Source organism: Pinus tabuliformis, chromosome 5_1, assembly GCF_031772625.1.
Source record: "Pinus tabuliformis cultivar Carrire ecotype Pingquan chromosome 5_1, CPIR1, whole genome shotgun sequence".
Taxonomy (NCBI): domain Eukaryota; kingdom Viridiplantae; phylum Streptophyta; class Pinopsida; order Pinales; family Pinaceae; genus Pinus; species Pinus tabuliformis.
Genome location: NC_142305.1, coordinates 300492805 through 300517058, shown reverse-complemented (window position 1 = coordinate 300517058; position 24254 = coordinate 300492805). Strand labels below are relative to the sequence as shown.

Genomic DNA, 24254 nt, shown 5'->3' with positions numbered 1-24254 from the left:
GTTGAATAATTGAACTCAGAATCAAAATCAAACTACAATTACCACCATGGAGGCAATTCAATAAAAAGTTTAAATTCATTCGCCTGCCCATTGCATCATACATTCCAGCCAGATTGCAATAGACCACAAGCGTATCAGCCTAATAGGGACAAGAAATCTCTTCCAAAATCAACCTTGATTCTTCAAAAAAAACTGCAGCTTCATTTATAGCATAGCATTGCACACAAGCCAGTCCCATTTGGTTCAAAAAAATGCCAAAGAAAACAGACCTCATCTCCCCACTAGCCCTCAATTTTGCAATGGCATTCCTTAATAAATCTCGTGCCTCAGCTTGCTTCCCCAACGCAGAGTATACAACACCCATTTGTGCTTCAATGCCTGCCATCACACTGTGTTGACCAGGAACATCGCGCAAGGCTTCCAACGCCTTATGAAGAAGACCCAAAGCATGTTGAGGCTTCGCTTAACCGTGCCTTATAATATATCGAAAAACATAGGGAAAATGCCTCAATATAATGGATTCATTGAAAAGTTGGAGGACTTGAGGCTATGCAGAGGCAAACTAATGGACCTGTTATGTTGACCCACGAAAAACATTCTTGCACTTCAGCATAATGGATTTCCTAAGAATCTCAAGGGATGAAAAAGACATGCAGATACTAAAACAACCATCAATAAGTTTTTATTTTCCAACCCGTCTATGAGTGAAATCATCGAAAATGATTTAAAATTCCTTAGAAACTTGTGCAGACCTCCCAAGCCACCATGAGAATGTGAATGCCTAAAAAGCTTGAATTTATGTTGAAAAAATGAACTTAGAAACAAAATCAAACTACAATTACCACCATGGAGGCAATTCAATAAAAAGTTTAAATTCATTCACCTGCCCATTACATCATATGTTCTAGCCAGGTTATGTTACTACAGACCACAAGCGTATCAGGATGATAGGGACAAGAAATCTCTTCCAAAATCAACTTTGATTCTTCAAAAAAATCTGCAGTTTCATTTATAGCATAGCACTGCACACAAGTCAATGCCATTTGGTTCAAAAAAATTCCAAAGAAGACAAATCTCATCTCCTCACTAGCCCTCAATTTTGCAATGGCATTCCTTAACAAATCTTGTGCCTCAACATGCTTCCCCAAGGCAAAGTACACAACACCCATCTGTGCTTCAATGCCTGCTATCACACTTTGTTCAAGTTTCTTTTCTCTAATTCCTACCACATGCTCCATTACACCAATTGCATCATACAACCTGTACATGAGATGAAGTTATTCATTTCAAAAAGAAATTTATAAAGGAATGCAATACCAAAGTATAATTTAGTAAAAAAAAATTATGAATTTGTAGAATGACAAATATATATAGAGAAACAACATAAATGTAAAATATAATGGTGAATGTTCCACTGAAATTTTGCTAATTAGTACATGGAACAATTTGTGAGCATGAAGAACTGATTTGAGGTGAAGTGAGGATGGCTAGACTAGTTGAAAAGAAAAAGCACAGGGAAAATGCTTCTGTATAATGGATTCATTGAAAACTTTAAGGACTTCATGCTATGCAGAGGCAAACTAATGGACCTGTTATGTTTACCCATGAAAAAATTTCTTGCACTTCAGCATAATTGGTTGACTTAGAATCTCAATGGATGGAAAAGACATGCAGATACTAAAACAACCATCAATAAGTTTTTATTTTTCAACCCATCTATGAGTGAAATCATCGAAAATGATTTAAAATTCCTAAGAAACTTGTTCAAACCTTGTAAGCCACCATGAGAATGTAAATGCCTAAAAAGCTTGGATTTATGTTGAATAAATGAACTCAGAATCAAAAGCAAACTACAATTACCACCATGGAGGCAATTCAATAAACAGTTCAAATTCATTCACCTACCCATTGCATCATAGGTTCTAGCCAGATTGCTACAGACCACAAGCTTATCAGGATGATAGGGACAAGAAATCTCTTCCAAAATCAACCTTCATTCTTCAAAAAAATCTGCAGTTTCATTTATAACATAGCACTGCACACAAGCTAGTCCCATCTGGTTCAAAAAAATGCGAAAGAAGACAGATCTCATCTCCCCACTGGCCCTCACTTTTGCAATGGCGTTCCTTAAAAAATCTCGTGCCTCAGCATGCTTCCTGAAGGCAGAGTATACAACACCCATATGTGCTTCAATGCCTGCTATCACACTTTATTGACCAAGAGCATCACGCAAGGCTTCCAATGCCTTATGAAGAAGACCCAAAGTCTGTTCAGGCAATGCCTGCTATCACACTCTGTTGACCAAGAGCATCACGCAAGGCTTCCAACGCCTTATGAAGAAGACCCAAAGTATGTTCAAGCTCTGCTTAACCATGCCTTATAATATATCTAGAACAAGCCTTTCAGATATGATCACCAACACAAAGCAATGCCAATATAAAGAGAAAAAATTGTAGTTTGTTTAACTTGCAGCTTTTGCACTTAGATTTGCCAATGCACTTTTCTATTTATAATATAGTAAATTTTCTATAGGTTAGCTCTATTTCTTCTGAAAACTGCTTTCTGGTTGAAGATCTCAGAGGGTTTATTCTTTTATGCAATGAGCCAAAGACAAAATTTCAGTGATTGAGAACGGATAAGTGAAACTATCTTGGTATGCTTTAATACATAAGAGCTAAGAAACCCCATGACTACAGTACACTTTAAAGCCAAAAAACCAGATCACAATGAAAATGGATTGCAATTGTACAGGTTTTAGCATAATGGGTTGAATGAGAATCTCAAGGGATTAAAAAGACATGCAAATACTAAAACAACCATCAATAAGTTTTTATTTTTCAACCAGTCTATGAGTGAAATCATCGAAAATGATTCAAAATTCCTAAGAAACTAGTGCATACCTCCCAAGCCACCATGAGAATGTGAATGCCTAAAAAGCTTGGATTTATGTTGAAGCAATGAACTCAGAATCAAAATCAAACTACAATTGCAATTGTACAGTTTTTAGCATAATTGGTTGAATGAGAATCTCAAGAGATTAAAAAGATATGCAGATACTAAAACAACCATCAATAAGTTTTTATTTTTCAACCAGTCTATGAGTGAAATCATTGAAAATGATTCAAAATTCCTAAGAAACTTGTGCAGACCTCCCAAGCCACCATGAGAATGTGAATGCCTAAAAATCTTGGATTTATGATGAAACAATGAGCTCATAACCAAAATCAAAATACATTTACCACCATGGAGGCAATTCAATAAAAAGTTTAAATTTATTTACCTGCCTATTGCATCATACATTCAACAAGATTGTTATAGACCGCAAGCATATCGGGATGATAGGGACCGCAAGTCTCTTCCAAAATCAACCTTGATTCTTCAAACAAATCTGCAGCTTCATTTATAACATAGCACTGAACACAAGCCAGTCCCATTTGGTTCAAAACAATGCCAAAGAAGACAGATCTCATCTCCCCACTAGCCCTCAATTTTGCGATAACATTCCTTAACAAATCTCGTGCCTCAGCATTCTTCCCCAAGACAGAGTATACAACACCCATTTGTGCTTCAATGCCTACTATCACACTCTGTTGACTAGGAGAATCACGCAAGGCTTCCAATGCCTTATGAAGAAAACCCAAAGCATGTTCAGGTTCCGCTTCCTCCACTCTGCTTCGAGTCTTCTCTAGGCTCCTCTACTAAACCCTAAAAATACCTTGATTCTTCAAACAAATCTGCAGCTTCATTTATAGCATAGCACTACAAACAAGCCAATACCATTGGGTTCAAAGCAATGCCAAAGAAGACAGATATGATCTCCCCGCCAGCCCTCAATTTTGAAATGGAATTTCTTAACAAATATCGTGCCTTAGTATGCTTCCCCATGACAAAGTATAAAACATCCATCTGTGCTTCAATGCTTGCTATCAAAGTATAAAACATCCATCTGTGCTTCAATGCTTGCTATCACATTCTGTTGACCAAGAGCATCACGCAAGACTTCCAACGCATTAAGAAGAAGACCCAAAGCATGTTCAGGCTCTGCTTCCAGGAGCATCACGCAAGTCTTCAAACGCCTTAATAAGAAGACCTAAAGCATGTTCAGGCTCCTCCACACTTTGAGTCTTCTGTCGACTCCTATACTAAACTCTACAGAGAAACATAATAGAGGGTGAGTTTCAGTTACAACTAGAGTTTTGATCTAACGGTGACAAATATTTTAAGGAGAAATCTCTTCGACCATTAACACAAAAACTAGCAATTGTCCCAAAAGGTACAAAGAGAGACCGATAGACTTATGAAGTTGGAATTGTTGAATTTTTTTACTCTGGGAGCGATGTCCATTTGCAAAACTATAATTTAGAAATCGCCATCAATGGTCAGGGTTTTATAATAATACAGGAAAGGTCAACTCTAAAATTCTAGAAACAACGAAAAATTGACTTTCCAACATATGTCCTACAATATGGAATTCACTAACTGTTATAATTGTTAGACAATAGCTAAGTACAACAACAGTTACATCTATAAGGTATCTGGCAAAGACATTTAGTAAAAAGTCTTGACTTCAAGATCCCGAGTTAGCAATTCAAAAAATCTTTAAAACACAAATTTCTTACATATAGGATGGGCATCTTTTCAAAGTCCATTGTCAAAGGTAGAAATAGTGAGTTACCATCAAACCTGTATGCCATATGTTATTATGCAATCCATGACACTACCACATTTATCCTCCTCGTATAGGTTATTTTCAATTCATCCTTGGATATCTTATGTGAATCTTACTTTGCAAAATGCTCTATGCAATGAAATGAATGCACATTTGCTATAACAAACAGGGAAATAGAGAAAAATAAGAAGTAGAAGTAGAGATACAATGCACCACAATTTATGCCCTTGCCTCATGGGCCACCCAATATCAGAAGAAACAGAGATGAAAGCTTGCTACATTCGTTCTTAGCAATCACAACATATAAACATAAAATCAAGACTTTGTGAACAATCTAAGGTGTCCAAACTTGCCCTAATTTATGCACTGTATAAGTTAGAGAAATAAAATGTGTCCTACCAATAAAATTGCAGAGAGAAAATAAAGCTTTCTTCATACCTTCAAAAGGAAAACAATGAAAATGCACCTTTATAACCTAGAATAATATTATACAATGAAAAACGGCTTAGCCTCTTCTCCCATCACCTTTGGTTATAATATCTTTAAAAGCTCCACCACTGGGTATCATAGGCAAGACATGCTCCTAGTGTGGCACAATGGCATCCAATAAATATGGCTCGGGGTATCGAGCATTTGTGAAATGGCCTCCCTAACATTTGTTTTCTTTGTTATCCTAGCTGCTGGTATATTGCATGCATCTGCCATCTTCAAAAGATTGAGGAAAATCTCAGATTCAGCAAATGGATCCCCGAGGTAAGTATGTGCTTTGTTTGCTTTGTAAAAGCGATCTTCCCATTGAACCACCATGCCCAAGTGCTGATTGTTCAATACCATCATCTTAACAGGCAGGTTTTCTACCATGATGGTGGCCAATTCTTGCACATCCATCAGAAAACTGACATCTCCATCTATATCAACAACAATAGCCCCTGGATTGGCCACGGCAGCTCCCAAGTGCTGCAGGCAAACCAAATCCCATAGCCCCGAGACCCCCTGATGTCAGCCACAGTCGAGGTCTCTCATATTGGAACCATTGGGCTGCCCACATCTGGTGTTGGCCCACTCCAGTACTGATTATAGCATTACCATCAGTTAATTCACATAGCAGTTGAATGGAAAACTGGGGAGGAATGGCATCCTCAAAATCTTGGAAACTCAAAGGCCATCTTCTTTTATGTTCTCGTAAGTCCCCATTCCACTCGGAAAACTCCAGTCTATCATATCATTCTTGCAATTGTTTCAAACGCCCATCAAACTCTGCCGGTGAATGGAACTCAAAATAGATTGCAATTCTATCATCTTTTTGCCATTTTTTTGGTTTAAACTTGATTGTGTACAAATAATAATGAAGATGTGGCCTCATTTTCTGTTGGTGACTCATCTTCTCAATGTGAAGAGCAGCTTTCATCCACCAATGTCATTCATCAGCATTAAGCATAAGCACACAGACACTGACTCAGGCAGGGAATGGACAAATATCATAAATACAGAATTTTGATTGCAAAACAACTTTCTGCCATGGATAGCCACCGACAACACCCTCTAAGAGAATTGAAAATAAAAAGAGAAGGGTGTTCGTTGCCGTCAGAAACCTTTGGTGATAAACTTAATTGTGTATGCTCAATTTCACTTGCTAGCTTCTAATCCGAAATGGAGAGCTTGAAAACATTTCATTCTGATGTGAAATTTCTGCCCTGGATGGCTACTGACAATGCCCTGTAGGAGAAGTCAGCAATTCCATAAAAAGAATTTATAAATTAACCGCTTTGCCTTAGTGGGCTACTAGTGAACCCCAACGTACTCCATGGACTCATCGAAGGGAGGGAATTCATTTAAATTTGGAGACTTGCCGCTCTCCACATATTAAAGAAGTACCCAATCCCAAAATGCGGGATTGTTCTCCGCCCAAATCTCTTGGTCGTCAATGCAGTGTTCCGCTTTCAAACCAGAAGATGGAACGCTGGTTCAGATGACAGCGACAATTCTTCTGTGGCGAACTTGGCGGCAGAGTCTTGAATTTCAGGTGGCGATAGCGACAATTCTTCTGTGGTGAACTTGGCGGAAGAGTCTTGAATTTCAGGTGGCGATAAAGAAGAGATGCAGGGGATTTCCAGTGGGGAAAGGGGAAAATTTAGCTTGCCTTTCGATCCTCTCAGGTAATATGCGGCAAAATCGTAGGCGCATGCAGCCTTTTCTAGTTTCGTATGATGCTCTGCTGCTCCTGCCCCAGATTCTGTTGATACCACACACAGAGCCTCACATAACCATTCAAAACCCTAACATGACCAAATCTGAAAGCGGTTGATATGATAACACATGTTGCGGAAGCCGGGCAGTTGAAATGATAATAATCCAATGGATAGTATTACTCTGATCGTCTAACAAAGTGATCTAAGAACTCACCATTGCACGCAGCGGCATAGAGAGGAGTTCTTTTTAAAGGGAAATGCTTTACCACGTAATTACTTTGAGTAGACAATTTATCAATTCATCTCAAATTAGCACAGTGGATCGCAGAGTGACTATGGTTAGTCTACCTAATCAATTTCCAATGTGACAATTACACCAGCATCTTTGTTAATTTGTGAAATCTTATAAAAAGAAGAGCAAAAACTTGAAAAAAAACGTAATATATTTTTCTGTGTAATCCCAACCTCAGTTTTTTTTAGGTTGTTCTGTAAATCACGAAAGAAAAAATGTAATATATTTTTCTGTGTAATCCCAACCTCAGTTTTTTTTTAGGTTGTTCTGTAAATCACGAAAGCTACGTCGGATGTTAAATTTAATGAAATTTGTAAATCACGAAAGCTGCGTCGGATATTAAATTTTATATACAATATATGAAAATTTAAAATACATACTTTACTGGGATGTTCATGAAAATGTAAGTTTGTTACATGTACATATTTCCACTGTAGCCCATCCTCAAGTAGAACAGAAGAAGATTTGCAATGCCATTCAATTCTAAAAACATCCATGAAACAAGGAAATTTACTCCGGATAAGATAATTATCACATTAAAAGCAATAATAATAAGGTTTATGATTATTCTACATTTGTGATGAGGAGTATGAGGGTTGTTGCAGTTTAGCTTACAGGTTGAATAATTGGTTAATGTGGTTGCTGCAGTTTAATCAAACCAAAATATGCACCGCCTTCGCCTTTGCTCAGTAGAGAAGCGTGATTTCCTTGTTCAACAAGCTTTCCATTCTCAATGACTGCTATATTATCAGCATCCTGAATTGTGCTCAAACAATGAGCTACAACTAGGCTGGTTCTTCCTACCATGACTCCATCCAGTGCTTCTTGAACAACTTTCTCCGAATGACTATCCAAAGCACTCGTTGCCTCGTCCAACAGCAAGATGCTTGGATTCTTTATAATTGCCCTTGCTATTGCTATTCTCTGTTTCTGCCCCCCAGACAACTGAGTTCCCTTGTTGCCGGTGTAGGTCTCATATCCATCCCTCATGCCACTGAAACATTAACAATGCATGGAATCTAACAAGAAGTCTGGCAATTTGTTCATATAGGGCTTATTTATTTATAAGTTAAAAGAAAAAGATAACCTGCATTGAATTCAGTAAGAATATTTATAATAACCACTAATTTTTAGGTTTAAAAAACTTGGTTAATAAAACATGAAGTTTAAGATAGGATTCAAGAAGTGTCCCATGGAAATTATGTTTTGTAAGTTCAGAGAAGTTTGTGAAACAACTTATACATCATGCAAAAATAAAAAATCGTGGTTGGAAAACAAATTTTGCAATGGCTGAAAAACAAATTGAACAGTGGTCTCAGCACAGTCTTCTTACAGTGAAAAGGAAACGAAATTGAAATAAGGCGGAGCAATTCTGGTCAAATTGTGGACGAAGCCTCTCTGCAGTCATCCAGCTGAGCTGAAATATCAGACACGGGGAAGGCCGCTTCGCAGATCCAAGGCTCTGTAGTAGTGCAGAAGTGAATTTTGTGAAGTCTGAGGCTTCTGGCTAACGCAGTTCAGAAACTGTGAGGCTCCGAGGCAAAGTGAGTAATGAGATGCCCACAACCACGTTCTGAATTTAATTGCATCTCAGAAGTTCTCACCAAAAGGCAAGGCTTTGTTCTGAGATTGACAGGGTCCCTCACTAATAAAATTAAGTAGGATAGTTTGGGTTCGTTGTGTAATTGTCTAGTTATATCTGTATCGGATGCTGACCGAATTAACATCATGTAGTAATTGTCAGATTTGTTGAATTCAGAATAGTGGGGCCTGTATTTGGAACTGATTTAACAGTGAAATTGGACCAATTGAACACTGTTGTGTTTTTTGCATGGTTGAAATCTAACAGTATTATTGTATTGTGGACTGTAAATATAGGAAGTTAAATTTTGCAAGGAATGACTTATTGGTTGTGAAATAAAGAAACTTTGTTGTACTGCTTAAAAAATCCCTAACCAGAACAAAACCATAGAAAATTGCCCTGGCCCATTACAGATATGATACATCATTCAAAAATCAGACATGTTTTGCTGATATATATATATATATATACTGTTATAACTGCTGTAAGAGTGACTTTTCAGATCTGATTTATGTGGTATAAGTTGCCCTAGAGGATTGAAATTTATCCAAGTTGTCGAGTATTAGAAAGTGAAATATTTTATTATTAATTTATTTCCACCTTGTTTATACTCTATTTCGTAACATTCCTAGGGCTGAAAATTCACACGGTTAAAATCTGGGAAACCTCTAGTCAAAGAAATGATGCTTCTATTTTGCATTAATATTCCAGAACATTGCATGGTATCAAAGCTTGTGGCTGAAATCACTCTAGAGTAAGAGGGATATTGTATTCAGCTGGAGATTACCTGGAAGAGGTACTTGACCTTGCTGAGTTTGTGGGGTTTGAAATAGTGTTCCACAGGGACGCATCCCCCAGGGTCGGGTGCACACACCCCTTGCACCCGGGATGGGGGGATGCCTGGGGAAATGTTGCAGGGGGGACGTTTCACCAGTGTGGGGGACGCGACTCCCCAAAAGGGGGATGCCTAGGTGTCCCCCCTCAAAATGGGCTATGCGTCCCCCCCTTAAATTTGCTCGTAAACAATGATTTATGACAGGGGAAACCTAGTATTTGACCATATTGCCCTACTAATGCTATGCAATTCATGGTAATGTTAAATTTTTCTCCTCTCCTTTATCTTTCTCCTTTTCATCTTTCATTTTCATCATTTTCTCCTTTATCTTTCATTCTTTCTCCTTTATCTTTCATTTTCATCCTTTTACTTGAAGGAGAATGCCACTTTTACTTAAATTTTTAACATTACCATGAAATGACTCAAGAATCAGGATGTTTGAGAGTGGTTTCGACCTCATTGGATTTCATATGGAGAAAGTGGAATTTTAGATCACTCAAAATCTAGCGGACTTTACAGTTTTTCAAGAATTCAGGATTCGATAAAGTCAGAATGCTCACTGACATAAGAAATTCACTCCCATTTTTTTAAAATCAATGGTTTACCAACAACTATTCATTTTAAGATTTTTGTTCAAAATAGCCATTTTCTTACTATGGTCCAGAGACAGACCATTCATATTATGTCCCCTGCCCCTAGATCAGTGCAAGCTTAGGGGACTATCACCACTTCTCAACAACCCTGGCAACATGCCCATTCCAGACCCCACACTAACAGCCTAAGTTACATGGTTCAGGTTCGAGTTCAAACTTTTTCATGAGGTTTGGGTGAGGTTAGCCATTAGGTTCGTCTATATCAATGTTGTTAAAAGCGCGATCGGGATTAAATCAGCGCGGGGAACGAATCGGAAAAAATCGGAAAAATCGGGAAAAAATCGGAAAAAAGCGGGAAAAAATCGTTTGGTACAAAAATATTCATTTTTTTTCATTTTTTTTCAATTTTTTTAATATCTAAACCATCTACAACATAAAATAAATACATTGACACATAAATATGATAAAAAAACTAATATATAAGATGTTTAATATCATTTCTAGCGCTAAAATCACACATAACATTGAATCATGTCCTGAATAGTAAGTCCTGACTCCTGAGTCCCAACTCAGCCTCAAAATATCAACAAAAAATATGATAATGTATCTCATCATGTCATAATGTCATATACAATAAAATGAAAGCCTAATCCTATTGATTTCCTCTGCCCCTCTTACGAGAAAATGCCACAGCTTTCCCTTTCCCTCTAGATGTAGATGCTGGTGCCCGTGCAGGTGGAAATGGCAGTGGAGTCTGATGTGCTCTAGACGTTGAAGAACTAGAAGTAGGAGCTATAGGAGGTAGACCACGTCCTCTACTGGTGGCAGGGGTAGCCCGGGCAGGTGGTGTCACCTGGAAACATTACAATCTCTCAATCCTGAAATCCTGAAAAACTGATAAGTCTACTGAATTTTAAATGAAATCTAAAATTCTACTTTCTCCATATGAAATCCAATGAGGCTGGAACCACTCTCAAACATCCTGAGTCATTTCATGGTAATGTTAAAAATTTAAGTAAAAGGATGAAAATGAAGATTAAGGAGAATGTCACTTTTACTTTAAGAATTTAACATTACCATGAATAGCATATCCATACTAGGGCCTAGACTTGATCATTAAGCTACCCCACTCAAAAATTATTTGTTTCTTTCAAAAAACATTGCATGAAAAAACCCAAAAAAAGTTATAAAACTATGCTGTCATGAGCCCCACGATTTTATCGTTAAAAATCGTGCTTTTTTCGAAAAAATCGCGATTTTTTGAAAAAAGCGCGATTTTTTCAGTAAAAATCGGCAAAAAAAAAGTAGGCGATTTTTTCGTATAAAAATCGCGATTTGATCGGCAAGGTGAAAAAATCGCGATTTTTTCAAAAAATCGCGATTTTATCGCGATTTTAACAACACTATTCTATATAGTAAGAAATCAACATCAATAAACATAAAAAAATGCTATCATGGAACTTGGAAATTGAAAAGACAGATTACAAACTTGGGTTGCGACATGAGGTTGTGAGTTTTGATCTACGAATTTGGTCAATGGCTATGAGGTTCAATGAGATTTGCCAAACCTCAAAAAATATTTTAGAGGTTGCCAAAATTTTGAACCTCAAGGTTGAAGTTCAACAAACCTTGTGACCTAGCTAACAGCCAGGGGAGTCCTCCCTGGCTTCCACGGTGGGAAAAATCATCCTGACAGCAGCACCATTTGCAGTCCAGATTATATAATAGTTCCTCTTCTAGACAGTTTTCTATCCAGAAATTCATTAGACCTTGGATGTTAGAAGAGTGGTTACTAGTAGAGTCTGATTTGCTCTCACTTTTTGTATTCCAGATTCTAGGCATATCTCCCCAATCTGTTTTTGGCTATCAGAGCCAGTTTATATCTTCGTTTAGGGCAGTATGTAATTTCGTCTCTTACTTTCTGCTTCTTGCTTGGTCTCCCACTCTGTATCGATACAGTGGTACAGAGCAGTCCCAATGACATACTTTTGTGGTCATTCGTTGGACATTAATAAAAGTATCTTATATTATCTCATCTTATCATCCATACCCCACTGCTACCTTTTTTATATTATCATGCGCCAACCTATGCCAAACTTCACATAAGTGTTATGCATAGACATCACACATCTCCCTCCCTCTGGGCTGTAAAATGCACCTTATTTCTCTTGGTGCAATCATAACTAGGATTCTCCAACTGATTTCAAATTGGCTTGGGATATGTTCACCTCCGACATTTTTTAAATTGTTACCCTAAACTGGTCTGAAATTAAATTCATTTCTTCTTAAGTTTAATTGTCTATTTAAGTACATTGAAACAGAATCAAGCAATTAACAGCTCTGATCAATTGCCAGAAGCATTGATTATCAGATAAAAGCGTATTAGAAACCAGAAAAAATGTCAGGACGTCAGCTACAAAAACATACACTCTAAGCCTCTTTTCATCAAAGAACAGGATTTGGATATGGGTGAGAGGTAAGTTCATGGTGTCAGATTGTAGAATCAACTAAACAGATCAAATAACTAACGAAATAAAACACCCTCTTTCATCTCTACCTACTGACAACCATGAAACAAAAATATGTACCCTCCCATGAACAAACGCAAATGTCTAATGATACTACTCTGTCAATTGCTTTAAGGTAGCTATCTCCTCATGAGAAAATTGATCCTTTGAGAATTCCCTTAGAATTGATATTTATTATGAGAACAATTTATTTCTGCATAGTCTGAAAATGGTACGCATTTAACAGTATTCTTAAGAAATTGAACAGAAAAGGAATGAGAAGGCATTCAGGTATGCATATTAACAGTTTTCTTTAAAAAATGAGCAGAAAAGGAATGAAAAGGTAATTAGTTACCATTTTGGGGGGCATCTTGCAAATCCTCAGCGGTATTTGATGCCTCCAACTTTAATCTCTTTGACTGTCTGTCCACGCCCCTTTTTCCATCTTCACTTTCATCTTCATCACCGCCCAGCTTCACAGGGGGAGCTGCAAGTTTTGACTTTTGTTTCAAACTGAACGCAAACTTCCCATTTGCAGGAGCGGGTGCAGGCTTAACTGTTGGTTTGAAACTAGTTGCCTTTTTAACAGTCAAGCTAGTCTTGAAGCTATTTGCAGATTCCAAAGAAACACCTGTCATAACGCCTTGTGTGGAAGCTTGTTCTTTCTGTTGTTGCTGCTGGAGTTGCTTAAACCTTTCTAAGAACGACCCATCATTTACAAACAAACCTGAATTACTTTCTCCCTCCATCACCTCCGAATACACAATATTGTCTGAATGCAGATGGGCAAGCTGTCCAACTACTTTCTCACAAAATCTCTTGCATGTAGAAAAAATTCCTCCCAACTGATCAAAGCATGTGTCATGTAATAACTGACTGCATTACTTAAAGTAAAAGTCAGACAAGATTACAAGGAAAAGAGAAAAACAGAAACCTCACATGAATGTAGCCAAAAAACAAGGGGTTAGCGTAATCACGAAAGTGGGTTCCCCAGCTGATATGTCAAAACAAATTTCAGTCTGAGAAATTTGATTCATACTACATTTTGCCAATGTTACCAAAAATATTAACAAGAAACACAATGAGAATCAGGAACAGATGAAGAGACAGGGCTCAAGGATTTTAGGTGATAAGAAATGGACTCCCATGTACAAATGTGGTGTCAACATGGTAACAGGGACAAAACAATACAAGAAATGGACAAAACAATACAAGAAATGGGTTTCCTGGACAGGCTTCTAGTAACAGTCCTTTTGCTACACCAATATTGAGAATCAACAATAGGAAGTAATTGAATTGAATTTTTCAACTGATTACAGGAAATAAACCTGTTTAAACTAACATTCAGTTTAAGGGTACATGGACAGCGGGACGAGAAATACGTCCCCTAGTCAGGCTTCTGGTACCACGGCGTTTTGTTACACCAATATCAAGATTCGACAACTTTATATAATTAAATTTTAAAAAAATAACAAAAGCACCTGCAAAAACTGAAATTTAGTTTCAACAAACCCGGCTAGGGAACCCACGCAAAAAAAATGTCCACATGAATTATAATCAGTAAAAATGTGAAAATAGAGACCCAAAGGCCTCTCTCTCCCCCTTACTTTCTCCTCTGCTTTATCCAGTGTATCGGTCTAATTGGGAAGACTGTAGATCCTCGATGAAAAGCATAAACTCAGAGATTCCGGATTCCCATCTTCCACCCTGCTCAGAGTTCAGGTCAGCGTCCTATAAAAACATCCCTAATTCTACACTATCCACAATGTTATCAGCAGAAGCCAACCTACCCAACAAATAAACCAAAAAAAAACTGTTTTGACCATATTGCACCCACACACAAAATAACATATAAGAAAAGAGAACCCAAAAAAATCAGCATATTTTCACCGAAAGCATTCCATTAACCCACAGGACAAACTCAATCAATCAAAAAAAAATCAACGACACTATATAAAGAGATGAATAGAAAAACAATCACCCAAACCCTAGAAATCAATGCTCTTTTGCTCAAAATCTACAACAAAATCCCATAAACCAATATCAGTATTCTTTATTCTTACATTTATCAAACTCTTGACACAATTCGTTATTCATTATCTCCTCATAAAGCAAATACTCGACTCTAGACCTTTATCAAAACCCTAATAAAAAAATTCGTAGTTTTGCTCTTCACATCCAGCCATGGACAACGAAGGAGATCTTTAGAACAGAAAGTCTTGATTTAACACTGCGACTTTGATAGTAACAATGTGATTAAAATGTAATTACAGACCCAATTAGAAAGTTCCACCTACTCTAGGCCTACGGTATTCATGAGATGAGAAAGCATGAAATTGGTTATAGATCGAGAATCCACGGCCATCACTCTGGGTTGGAGATACCATATCTATTCTATGTTTCTAAAGCAAAATTCCTACACATTCCAAACTATCAGTATAATTTATTATATCCACAATAGCCCCAAGCAACTTCTTAAAATCTCAATTCACAACTCCAGCAACATAATACTTTTCCTAAACATTTCCTTGAATGAAAAGATATATCCGCCCAAGGTATGTCCAAAGTATGACAAATGAAAAGCAATGAATAATTTCAAATATTTATCAAAGCAATACAAACATAGCAAGCCACTAAGCCCACTACTTCAACCATCTTTACAGTCAACTATGAGAACACTCACCTAACAATAGTTGATCATACAACTCAAAAAAAGGAAAATAATGTTCATGCTAAATTCTCATAATTTTGATCTTTTACTTTTCTTTTTCTCCCACCTTGACGTATAACACAATAACAATGACATAAAGCTCTCTCTGCAACTTAGTCATCCCCGATAATTAACTAATGGAAATTTTGAAAAAATAATTAGATAACTCACGTCATGCTTTGATCACTACTGGGAAAATATTGATAACTACTTTTCTAATCACGTTGAAGAAAATCAAATCATTCATCAACCATTGGAAGCACTACTGGGAAAATATTGATAACTACTTTTCTAATCACGTTGAAGAAAATCAAATCATTCATCAACCATTGGAAGCAAATTGACACAAAATATCTCAATATTGACTCAGAATCAAAGGTTTTCTTTTCACTTTTTTCTTATTTTCTTAATCTATCAACTCCAAAGAGAACCTGATAGGACAAAAGTTGATCCTACACTAGCCACAACTTGTTTTAATGTAGTGAAAATCCCTTGGAGAAAATACTCAAATGCTCTCAACAATTACTCAAAAACCAACGACTGCTTTCACAGTAATAGTAATTGCCACCACTGGGCACGCAGCTTTTCAGAAACCGCTCTAGACAATATCCATTGTCAGCCCATCATCACAAATCAGTGTTTTCATGTCAAAAGTTTGGATTTAAATTAAATATCTACTCAGGTAGTCTACATTGGATGATAGTCGTCTGCAACCACATCCAAGAACTTTCGTCCCAGAGAACAAGAGTACCTGAATTGAAATCAAAGGAAGAGAAAAAACTGCACGACTTAAAATTCAACCTGCAATGGTTTATGACATTCCCGTACTGACATAGAGTTTGGAATGCAGGACATTTCATCTCCTTCAGCATTTCCTCTTCCTCCTATTTCACAAATGGCAATTCTTTTTTTCTTTTCACTTTTTTTTCCATCAATTTTCTCTTACAGCAGACAAGCCAAAGGTTTACCCAAAAACCCGTTCTCTCTTAAATATACCCTTTTGGTAGGAGTTTTGACTTGCATTTTTTCATTTTCTATTGCAGAACTTTTTGAGAATGTTTATATTTTTATCTTTTGACTATATTGAGGAGATCATAGACGAAGATTTGTGAACAACCCTCAACTTGCTTGTTCACACACTCCACTGACTCCTGGTATTTGGCCTTACTAATGGCTATAATAAAAAAAAGCCATTCATAACCCAACTGATTCTTTCGTTTCAACAAAAACCCCATTGTTATGGATGTGTCTAGTTCATCCTCCATATGAAGAACCATGTGAAAGGAAAAAATCATAATCTGGATGTTTCACCTGATGTAATCTCAACCATTGATCAGCTGACTGAAACAAAGAGTTAGCCTACTGTCGTTCACAGCTGCCATTAGTACTCCACACTGTCCCCTTCAACTTGTAAGAAGGGGGACCAAATACTGGTAAAGCTAGCTTTGGAGAACCCCCAGAATTGCTTATCGGAGTGACAGGAACACTTTTCCCTCCAGTACTTACATGAATACTGCCACCATCTGCCAAAACATCAGTTAGAGATCAAATGCGGAGTGAGAAAATCAGAATTCAAAAAGCATCAACATGCTTTACTGATATGAAAACTATGTGAACAAACTAGCAACAAGATGGAGGGAACGAAAATAGAAAACAGATGAATCAAACCTTTTAGTGGAGTTGAAAGGGAATGAAAAGTTAGGAAGCAGGCAGCCAGGTCTCGCAAGGTTGGACCTGTTGGTATCCTGTATATCGTGTAACTGTAAGGAAATTCTTGCTTTAATTAGATAGCAGTAGATAATGAACATTCATCTAGACGTTACTGATCGCATTGAACAATATCCAATAGAACAGGAATGCTTAATAACTAACTGGCCTCCACACCAACTTAATCAAGGATTGCACAAGTATAATTGATGGCATACCACGCAACCGATAGCCAACTGGTTGGCAACAGATCAATGCTTCTTAAGGTTTTCAGCTGTGGAAAGTCCTTGGCAAGATCTCCAATCTGCAACATCCAGTTAACAGATATTAATTTTAACCTCGCAATTGAAACTACACCATGAAATAAAACATTCCTCAAAATAAATGCATAACCGGATCTTACCTTGTCGGCCAGAGGTTCACGACTATATGGAATTGCTCGCTCAAAATATTGAAATGAAGGGCAACTGCTTCCTTCACCATCATCACTAGAAAAGCCTTCTTGTGCAGCTTTAGAGTGACTTCTATTGCCCCGCCATATTTTGAGTCTCGCTCTGCTTCATCACTATTACTACTACCTTCACTACCTGTATCTCTATAATCATCACTTGCATCACTCTCCTCACCAGGGCGCCTGCAAAAAAAACAGAGCATGTTCAGGACTCAACTGAGCCAGCGTGAATCACGTGTCCAAATGTTATCAAGTTTTAAATGATATTGCTCCAATGAAAGACATGTGCATTAACACTGAATTGTGACAGGCAAAATCTTGTCTCAGATATGACACAACTGATATAGAGAGCCGCCGAAGCATGCAGTATTTTCATGGTCTGGAGCAGCATTAGAGCAGAATCGTTTGCAAAGATAGATTTCTCCAAAAAAAATTGTTAAACAACAGGAGCTAAATTGTTAAAGTTAAAACAACAGGAGCTACGGTGTATATTATGCCTTATTTACCATATTATTATTATACAAAAGCATTCAGCTGTGGTCAGATTTACAAAATATTAAGGAACCTCCCTTTGACATGACTTGCTATGAAAATAACTGGTGAATTGGATAATCTACCTGGTGCCAATATTAGGTCCAGAAGGGTGAGTGTAAAGCTGAATGGCAGAAAGAGACAGTACATAATACTGCATAACAGTGTCGCTTCCATTCAACACTATCGGTACTCCAGCACCATATGCACTCCACTCGTTGAACGACTCCCACAGATCACCAAGACTAAAGAAGGGCATGGATTTGGCTTCAGAATCCCTCCATCCTTTCATGAATGTCTGTGAAACCAAGAATTATTCCTATTATCGATGAAGAGCCAATGACAAAACAGCTAGAAAACATTGTGTTGTTAAAAATACAGGGTTCATAACAGAAGATATCAAAATCCTAAAATGTACATCTAGCTACAAGCCTAACATTGCTAAGGATAAAATAAATACACTTGGAATACTAGAAAATTATCGGAAATAGGCTGGAGGCTCATCACAATAGGGTTTCAAAGCAAGTAACTTGGGCAGATACTGAAGAGGAACTGTTGGAGTTGTAGATTCCAGAAAACGATCCAGATTACAACAACACGCCTTCCTTCCAGAAGCGGCAGAAACAGGGGAAGACACGGCCCTTGAACAAGCGTCTGAAACAATGTGGTCTTCATCCCTATGACAGGGCATCGGAGAGTAACCACAACACGGCCCATGCGATGCCACAGCCAAAATAATTGCCGCCAGTACTGCCAACCAACCCCACAACGAAGCAGCATGCAAAGCACGGCACAGGAGTGTAAGCACGAAAGGATATATATAGCCCACGTCTAGGGTTCTTATCCCTGGTTCTAACCCTAACTAATACCGCCCCCTCCAAATCTACGATATATTCGCTCACAAACTGTCAAACAGCAAATAAAGAAAACGGAGCAACGAGTTTTTCTCTTTCAAGCAGCTAAAAACTAAAACAGAACAACAGGTTAATGTTAAAATGATTCAAACACTTACAGGTGATTGCTGCCACAAATCATCAATGTCGTCGGTCGTGAGCAGAGCTCCTCCGGCTCGCAGAAGGCAAATGACGAGAGAATGCGGTTACGGGTAAGGTGGTTACGGCCATAACTAACCCACGCTGATGAAACCCGGAATAATGACACATGTGGAAACACATGTAAAGCGAAAAGAGGAAATTTTGTGAGAAATATTTTCTATTAACATAAAAATTATTAACTATTAAATCGACCATTAACATAAAAATTATTAATTATTAAATTAAACCCGGAATAATGATACATGTGGAAACACATGTAAAGCGAAAAGAGGAAAATTTGTGAGAAATATTTTCTATTAACATAAAAATTATTAACTATTAAATCGACCATTAACATAAAAATTATTAATTATTAAATTAAATTTGTGAAAATTTTATTTCAAAATAAATAAATTTATCAAAAAAAATTATTATATAAATAAAACTTAACCTATGTGATTCTAGTGATTCTCTATGGTTGTGCACTATGGGCTAGCAGTACCTCTGATATGCAGTGGAGACAAATCGAGAAAATTCAAAAACATTTGATTAAAAACAAATTTAACATTAAAAGTGCAGTTCTTTATGATATCTTGTTAAGTGAAACAGAACTGCTTCTATTGAAGCAATTGCTATGGTACAAGCTTTTGGAACCAACTAGTGTGGTTCATCGTCAACCAACTAGTGTGGTTCATCGTCAGGACAAGTTGAAGAACAAGATCCAGCTTTGCATGTTAAATAGCTTGAGCAGAGCCTCCAACAGCTAACTAGACCAACGGCTAAATTGGACTAACTAGGCCAACCGCTAAATTGGACTAGGGACCTTACCTCTAAATATATAAATAATTTAATTTAATTGAAAATTAGTTATAATAACCTTATCTCTAAATAAATATATAAAAAATTTAATTTAATTGGTTATTAACTATTTAATAAATACATAGAAAATATAAATAATAGAATAAAACATATAATTAACTATTTATAGAGTTATTAACTAATTTAATAAATACATAGAAAATATAAATAATGTAATAAAATGAATGATTAACTATTTATAGAGATTAAATTGGTTGTTAATTTAAAATAATAATTAATTAATTAATAATAATAATAATAAAATAATAAAAATATATATTAAAAAAAAAAGCCTCAACTCAACAAGTCATAAGGTATTTAAAAAAAATTGAGCAAATGGGAGTGGGTAGATGGCCTAAGGTTGTTTTTAATGATAGATGGTGCAAGAGAAAAAAAAAACTTGGATGGAGCAAAATAACAAATGGTTTACTAAATGGGGTATTTGTTTGAATAGGTGTCCCATAAACAATCTTTTGTTATGGAAAAGTTCCACAAATGTACTTGGGATAAAGAGCTAGGAAGAAAGAAAAATTACTATATTGAAGTGTTTAATCCCACTCATAATCATCAATCAAAAGCACATAGAGGCCAATATCTCTTGGAGAGCCAAAATTCTTATTGATTAGCTAAAGACTAATTCTCATCAACTCCGTTGTGAAACAGAGCGCTGGAAAAGGCCAAAGGAAGTGTGAGAGGAAAGGAGATGCATTTTTTGTTCTTTCCGAAAAGTGGAAACAAAAAACCATTTCATTTTAGAATGTGAAGCCTTCAAAAACAACAGGGAAAGTTATGTAGATATGTTGGCAGCTAGCTCTTGGGATAATCTATTTAGCAAGGGGTTTGTCTAGAAACTGGGAGCATTTATTGTGAAGCTTCACAAGAAAAAAACCAAATACATTAAACAGATGAAAAAACAATCTATCACATAAGCTATCTTTATTAAAATAATTTCTTTCTTTTTTTCTTTTTATAGAAAAAATAATATTAGTAAAAACAATACTTCACCATAAACACACCCATCAACATAAAAATATTAACCTAGTATATAAATAAAATAAAGTTAACCAGATGCATATCGAAGAAAACCATTCCAAATAGCAGGCGTGAACAACCTTTTATGTAAACCGCCGAATCCATTGAAATAGCCCAGGGAACTACTACCTCTGTTTACTCCCGCGTTTAGAGCATAAATATTCTAAGGTTCAGTTTGGTGGTGGTGCAGTAGAGGGAGGATAAGGGATCATAGGGGATCTGAGAATAGGGTTTTTCATTTGTAGCCCGCCCTTCCGAGCCTTCCTCTAAAGATTTTCAGTTCTCATACATCCCTAACCAAATTAAAAGGATAAGGGATCATACAAAGCACGCATTCATTCGAGGTGGATAAGGGATCATACAAAGCACGCATTCATTCGAGGTAAGTCGAATCCCGGTTTCATTCGTTCTTCTCCCTTTAAAATTTAAAGAGTTGCAATCCGCTCAAGGTTTTCGTTTGTGACCCCTGAACAGGGGATCTGAGAATAGGGTTTTTCATTTGTAGCCCGCCCTTCCGAGCCTTCCGCTAAAGATTTTCAGTTCTCATACATCCCTAACCAAATTAAAAGGATAAGGGATCATACAAAGCGCGCATTCATTCGAGGTAAGTCGAATCCCGGTTTTATTCATTCTTCTCCCTTTAAAATTTAAAGAGTTGCAATCCGCTCAAGGTTTTCGTTTGTGACCCCTGAACAGGGGATCTGAGAATAGGGTTTTTCATTTGTAGCCCGCCCTTCTGAGCCTTCCTCTAAAGATTTTCAGCTCTCATACATCCCTAACCAAATTAAATATATATTTTATAATTTTATACTGAACAAAAGCTATCGTATCTGTACTCTGAAACCAGGCCTTTGATTTTCCGATTAAAATATTTGCAATCTGAGAGATTTGGTTTTTTGAACAGGAGATCTGAAAAGAGGGCTTTTCATACATCATAAAACAGTAATTACAACAAACAATTTCCAGCTACAGAGAATCAAGAACAGGTTACCGAGTTGATATGTTGGAGCATCTCGGGATGTTTTTGCCTCTTGGGTTAATGTTCTACTGTTTGTAGCCAAAGCTTGTGTTAGACTTTATTTTATCAAAGGAATGGTAGCCAAGCCAAGGACAATTAGTAGCCATGGTCTTGATTCAAATTATATAACAGGGTATATTAAATAAATATATAAATGCGGTGTTAGATATTTGAAGAGTAAAGTTCAAATTATAGATTCTATTGTAATGGAAATGTTTTTTTTTCTATATTGGAGTAAGTTTGATTAAACATATTATTAGAGATTATAGTTTTTAAAAATGGGTTTTAAATTAAAATTGTGTATTACCTATCCATATTATTTACATTACTTCACTTTTACCACATATTTACCACATATTGTAAATTTATTTTTTTTAACCAGGCAAATAAAAATCTGGATGAAAATACAAGAATATGTCAATGAAATTGGCCTATAACCAAATATTTTTGTCATCAAAATTAACTCTGTAAAATAAAAATGGTAATTCTAATAAGGCTGATTTTTTATGAATTGTTCCAGACTCTCTCTCTCAATGTCCTTCTTCTGTACCCCCATCCGCCTTGATGTTAATTTCCCATAGGACTAGATTGGCCTCGAAAGTCAGTTTCCTTTTGGTTTTGGGTACTTTTCCGGATTTGGATCTGTCCAAATTGTCATCTTATCCGGATGACCTTATCAAAGCCACCGTGGACGCTGAGCAAGCATGGGGTGCTGCCTCATTGGCAGGGGATTGGCAATCAACTCTAAATGACTTGGTGGTCAAGCCATCCACTCAGAAATCTGATCCGTCCTCACATAAGGAAGCAGAGGCGTCACAGGAAGGTTGGTGCATTGGGCGAAAAAATTTCAGCTATAACAAGGCACGCAAGCCTGTTAAAACTTCTTCCCCCTCGTCGGCGATAAGAATCGATAGTGCGCATCTAGATGACAGGATTGAGAGCCTGCAGAACCTTGCTCTTATTGGTAAGTGGCATTTCCCCGAAATGTCTGATTCTGACATGAGGAAATGGCTTGCGAATTTCTGGAAACCTGTGATTGGCTATGTTCCGGTCATATCAAGCCTTATGAGAGAGTGGTATTGTTTCCACTTCCTAAGTGCTGCTGACGCCGAAGCCATTCAGAGTTGGCCATGGGTCTTCAAAAGGAGTTTTCTAGCCCTGTATAGATGGTATATCGGCTTTAATCCTCTGAAAAACACCCCCATGAATAATCTTATTTGGGTAAAATGCCCAAACCTTCCCCTAGAGCTCTGGTCCATTGAAACCCTGGAGGTGATTGGCAATGCTATAGGACGTTTTATCTACGTCGATCCTTGGTGTCTAGGTGAAAAGGATAAAAGAATCGCCTGGATTCTCATTCAAAAGCCGTTTAGGGGGGGTTACCCTGCCCATATCGAGATTGCTTGGAAAAACCAGACCATCAAACAGAGACTGGATTTCTGGGGTATACCTTTTAGGTGTGCCGCTTGTCGCAAAACGGGCCACTTAGTTAAAAATTGCCCCAATGTCAAATTGTTTGGCTTCAGGCGAGACAGGCAAAAGATGTTCTGCAACGACTTACCATCTTCTCCCTCTTCCCTGGGAATCCCGGTTCACAGTCCCAAATATCCTGCGTCCCCATGTGCTCAATCTTTGGATCCGCCTATGCCCCCCGATTCCATTCCTGACTGTCTGAATACTTCAAATAGCCCTGTCATTTGCAGCCTTTCTGGGATCCAAAGATCCCCCATTCCTAAGCCGAGAGAGGATAGGCCAATCCCATCGCCGCGTCCTATGAACCAGAAGGAGTTCTTATCTGACTCACATCATTTGCTTTCAAAGGGGGAAGATTTTTCCGTTGGATCTATCCCCATTCCTATCTCATCCTCATCTCCGCAACCCGATCAAGCTCGCCTGGACCACATAAAAGTAAAGGAGTCGTGTGTCTTGCTTACCCCCTTAAATTCCCCAGCCTCATCCCCTGTCAATCCCTATGACAGTGATCTGGATCACCTGCTTAACAGGAAATCCCTCGAATTGGAGCCTCTTACGATACACAAGCCCGGGAACATAGCAATGCCTGTCATCAGCCCGGACTCGGCAAGGAATATAACAGTCCGGAAGAAGAGTAGGGGCGGCAACAGACACTTTAGAGGGAGAACTACAGTTACAGATAGAGGAATCAGAAATTTGTCTTTGGTTGAGGTGCCCATCTATGATTTGCCAGATTCACAGCCTCTTAGAGCAAGCATGGCTGGCGAATCATC

General features: G+C 37.5%; 2 protein-coding genes, 1 long non-coding RNA gene and 1 pseudogene across 10 annotated transcripts; 1 reads left to right on the top strand and 3 right to left on the bottom strand.

Moving 5' to 3' along the window:
* Positions 1–890: 890 nt before the first annotated feature.
* Positions 891–3623, bottom strand: LOC149164558 (protein KINESIN LIGHT CHAIN-RELATED 2 pseudogene; annotated as a pseudogene). Its single transcript, XR_016260072.1, has 2 exons — positions 3281–3623; positions 891–1260 (listed from the first exon to the last, which is right to left on the bottom strand). The product of XR_016260072.1 is annotated as a protein KINESIN LIGHT CHAIN-RELATED 2 pseudogene (transcript).
* A 552-nt stretch (positions 3624–4175) lies between these two features.
* Positions 4176–19253, bottom strand: LOC149164556 (uncharacterized). 6 transcript variants are annotated; one of them, XM_089432100.1, is made up of 6 exons: positions 19079–19253; positions 18153–18364; positions 17489–17718; positions 17303–17384; positions 17046–17137; positions 16232–16900 (listed from the first exon to the last, which is right to left on the bottom strand). In XM_089432100.1, the coding sequence occupies exons 2-6, from the start codon at positions 18356–18358 to the stop codon at positions 16737–16739; spliced, it is 774 nt and encodes a 257-aa protein (XP_089288226.1). In that variant the 5' UTR covers positions 18359–18364; positions 19079–19253; the 3' UTR covers positions 16232–16736. The 6 variants fall into 6 exon arrangements, 4 of the variants coding, with proteins under 4 accessions (XP_089288224.1, XP_089288225.1, XP_089288226.1 ...); XM_089432101.1 differs by having other exon boundaries at positions 17046–17122; XR_016260708.1 differs by lacking the exon at positions 16232–16900 and having other exon boundaries at positions 17303–17388; positions 17488–17718.
* LOC149164557 (SURP and G-patch domain-containing protein 1-like protein) lies at positions 10846–13416 on the bottom strand. The gene is made up of 2 exons (XM_089432102.1): positions 13023–13416; positions 10846–11013 (listed from the first exon to the last, which is right to left on the bottom strand). The coding sequence occupies exons 1-2, from the start codon at positions 13414–13416 to the stop codon at positions 10976–10978; spliced, it is 432 nt and encodes a 143-aa protein (XP_089288228.1). The 3' UTR covers positions 10846–10975.
* Positions 19254–21013: 1760 nt separating the features above from the next.
* Positions 21014–22177, top strand: LOC149164555 (uncharacterized). Of its 2 annotated transcripts, none has more exons than XR_016260268.1 (3): positions 21014–21334; positions 21465–21594; positions 21895–22177. It is a non-coding gene; the product is annotated as an uncharacterized LOC149164555 (long non-coding RNA). The 2 variants fall into 2 exon arrangements; XR_016260267.1 differs by having other exon boundaries at positions 21014–21372.
* Positions 22178–24254: the final 2077 nt, after the last annotated feature.

Excerpts from the sequence above, each read along its gene's own strand:
- LOC149164557 (XM_089432102.1), bottom strand. The coding sequence starts at position 13,416 with ATGGAGGGAGAAAGTAATTCAGGTTTGTTTGTAAATGATGGGTCGTTC. Across the intron at positions 11,014-13,022 it reads GCAAGATGCCCCCCAAAATG|GTGACACCACCTGCCCGGGC; the intron begins GTAACTAATTAC and ends TAATGTTTCCAG.
- LOC149164556 (XM_089432098.1), bottom strand. The coding sequence starts at position 18,358 with ATGAAAGGATGGAGGGATTCTGAAGCCAAATCCATGCCCTTCTTTAGT. Across the intron at positions 17,719-18,152 it reads GGACCTAATATTGGCACCAG|GCGCCCTGGTGAGGAGAGTG; the intron begins GTAGATTATCCA and ends TTTTTTTTGCAG. Across the intron at positions 8,145-17,487 it reads GTGAACCTCTGGCCGACAAG|TGGCATGAGGGATGGATATG; the intron begins GTAAGATCCGGT and ends TTAATGTTTCAG.